Source organism: Buceros rhinoceros, unplaced genomic scaffold (assembly GCF_000710305.1).
Source record: "Buceros rhinoceros silvestris isolate BGI_N320 unplaced genomic scaffold, ASM71030v1 scaffold5382, whole genome shotgun sequence".
In the NCBI taxonomy this organism is placed as follows: domain Eukaryota; kingdom Metazoa; phylum Chordata; class Aves; order Bucerotiformes; family Bucerotidae; genus Buceros; species Buceros rhinoceros.
The window spans coordinates 61202-64296 of record NW_010400601.1 but is presented as its reverse complement, the minus strand read 5'-3'; the positions used below and the strand labels follow the sequence as shown (position 1 = coordinate 64296).

Sequence of the window (3095 nt, the reverse complement as noted above, 5' to 3'; positions counted from 1 at the left end):
CCGGGCCTGCCACAACTCTGGGTTTGTGGCTCGAGCGAAATGCCTGCACGCCTGCCCTCCCAAAGCATCCGCTCCCCTCCTACTTCCCTATTTATTCTAGCTACAGACACAGGGCGTGTGAGGAATGTATAACTAACCAATGCTCTCTATTTTCTTTTTTTTTTACTCTATATAAATATACAATCAGTATCATGTAATTTCTACGGGTGGGGAAATCAGGAACAGGCATCTCAAGCTTCCAATAAAACCTCATTACATGGGTCAGAAACCACAGCTGCACCATCTGTATCATCTTCCCTGAGCTACAGTCTGAGGAAATTCCAGAGTGCTTTCTGCAGGCTGCAAGTCTGCGATCTGCGCTCCTAAGCCCTTCCGAGAAACTTCGCAGCAGTGGGCAGGTCACCTTGGCATACTTTCCAAACTCTGTCAAGAACACCAACCAGCTCTGCAGTTTCCCAACGGCCGCGTTCCCGCGCTTATCTATTCCCACAGTCATATCCGGAGTCTTGACGCCGCCGGTGCACAGCCTGTCTTCAAGGGGCGTGCGCCGTACAGCGGGGAACGTCAGCCAAGGCTTCTGATGTGGGTAACAACTGACCACGCTCGGCTGACGGGGAAGTTCAGTAGTGCAAGGGGCACGATAATTTGGGGGAAAGATCTCTGTTTACTATTAGCTTCTGCCACCAAATCGTCCCTTTCTAGCAGACAGAGGGAGGGAGGAATCACCAGGCTCCATGAAGAAGCCCTTGGAAACTTTCTGCCATTGTGCAATTAACATTCTTGTGTGGAAACTCATCTGCAGAGCCCTGGAGAGAAAACGACATCTCAATTTCTTGGTTGCAGACGGTTAACTAATTAATTATCTGGTTTATCAATTATTATTTTTGTACGGGTTAATGATGTGACATTTATGTGTCTGAAAATACCTTTGCATAATCAAATCCATGCTTCTCTTTGTTGCCATTGCGAGAAATGGTGTAATTATAGAAGCGAGAATTCTTCACTAATCCAACCCACTCTCTCCACCCAGGAGGGATGTAGCTGCCATTGTATTCATTGAGGTATTTCCCAAAAAAAGCTGTGAAAGTAAAAACAAAACAAAACAAACAAAACAAACAAAAGAGAACACACACAGATGAGGCTCTGCAATCCAAGTCTTTTAGCCTGAGTCAACAGCATGCATGAATGGAGAGAAAATGTGCTAGAATGAGTCAGAGCTGCTTTATCAAAAATGCTCCTTTTATACCTTAGAGGGTTTTGAAATGAAAGTAAGTTACTTTCAGAGTTTTTATGAGAATCAAAAGCCTTCTCGACTCCAGGTTTTCTTCTTAATCTTTTAGAATCTAGTGCTCACATGAAATATTTCCAGGATTTTTTTTTAAGAATTATTATGTTTCTCTTGGTTTCCACTTGAAAATGGAATAAAAACTCAGTGCCCTGAGAAAACATTCGAGAAACACCTTGTGGTTTTAAGCAAGTCCTGGGATGTTTTGGAGCTTGGCTTCTGACTTTTGAAAGTTTGGGCTTGGCAGCCTGGCTACGTCTGCTGGTTTGATAAAAGCTCTGGCAAGTCCAGATCTCCATCGCACTGGGTCACTTTCAGGTAGAGCAAGCGGGAATACACCCGCCCTGCCTTGCTGCCACAGCTTCTCTAAGGCAAAGCTAACACACGCCTAGAAGTCGGGCACCTCTGCCCAGCCTGCCAAGCTAGCTGCATCTTTTCCATTAGCTCCAGGTGACAAGTCAGAACTCTCAGACTGAAACTATCAGCCTCTGCTGTCAGGCTCAGGAGAGTTTGCAGGTGCTCCTGCCAGCTCCTCTGGAAGGAAGTAAAGAGAAAAACCACCTCACAACGTGCCAAGCTCCCAGCTACCTGGGAACTGTGAATGCTTACGCCAAAGGTCCGCAGACACCAGCCAACGCGGTCATGGCACCCTGGCAAACACAGCCGTGTTGCTTCTAGGGACAGATGGGCATGGAATTTCTTTAGCTGCTCGTGTACAGTCTTTGGCCTGGGTAGAAACCTCAGTTTGGATGGCTCCGCCCTGCTTTTCCGCTGCCTGGGAAGTGTGAGGTCAAAACACCTGGCTGTGCCTGCAACTCGGGTTTTTAGGGATTTATTAGCTCCAGCTCAGTCCCAGAAAGCTCCTGGGGTGTCTGAGTAACTTCGCTGCTCATATTTTTAGTTTTATTGAGGTGTACAAGCCCCCGAAGTGTCACCTGTGCCAGCTGTTCTGCCGCCTGTGTCCCTAGCAGCCAGTCAGGTGACACAAAACAAGACACCCCTGAAGAGGGGGGAATGACAGAGACATCTCTTCCAAGGACAGAGCTCCTCTGGGTGGTAGATGCCCACCCTCAAGGCACCTCCCCAGCACACAGCCCCTGCCCCTGCTGCCAGCCCTGGCTCAGCCAGCTGGGCCTGCCTACACGGAGCTGCTGCCCAGCATCGCTTCTTGGCTGCGCCTTGGGACACACAACAAACCCCTGTACTTGTTTCCTACTGGGAAATGAAGTAATGCTGGAAAACCTCACATTCGACCTAGACACACTCGTTCTAATCTAACCAAAGCAGCACATTTGTGGAAGAGCTTGAACAATTCAGACTGACTGATGTGGGCATGGTGACCTTCCTGGAACAACTGGGGGGAAAAGCAAAATGTTCGCAAAGAAGACATGCCCGAGGCAACATAAATACGGTGCAATTGAATCATGCAACTGCCAAACGGCACTAACGAGAGGTTACAGACATATATAATGTTACTCTCCTACACCACGTGGAATGTGACATGTAAACAAATCCCACAGACACTAGACCAGGCTTCCAGCTCTTCCTTCCACAGCCACCACGAATGCAACCCAGCTTCTCTGCTTTTTTCTCCTGAGGCCAAACAGAAGTCAAGAATCTCGAGGTGAAGAGAGTGACTCTAGGGAGGGATATGTGCCCAACACCATTTCCTCCCGGAATGGAAACCATCCCTCGCCTCTACGACAGCCAAATTGGGTTAAACTCAGGAAGTCAAATGTCCCAGGCAAGTGTAACAGTGAAGGCTGAAATACTGTGGAAAGGGAAGCCAAGGAAAGAGCATAAGGGAAAG

General features: G+C 48.0%; 1 protein-coding gene across 1 annotated transcript in view; it reads right to left on the bottom strand.

The window, feature by feature from the left end:
• LOC104489731 (extracellular sulfatase Sulf-1) overlaps window positions 1-3095 on the bottom strand; it is a gene marked incomplete at its 3' end in the record, with an annotated part of 36861 nt that overhangs the window by 21973 nt on the left and 11793 nt on the right. The window contains exon 3 of the mRNA XM_010131929.1: window positions 927-1078. Coding sequence (XP_010130231.1) covers window positions 927-1078 — 152 coding nt within the window. The remainder of the gene's footprint in view (window positions 1-926; window positions 1079-3095) is intronic.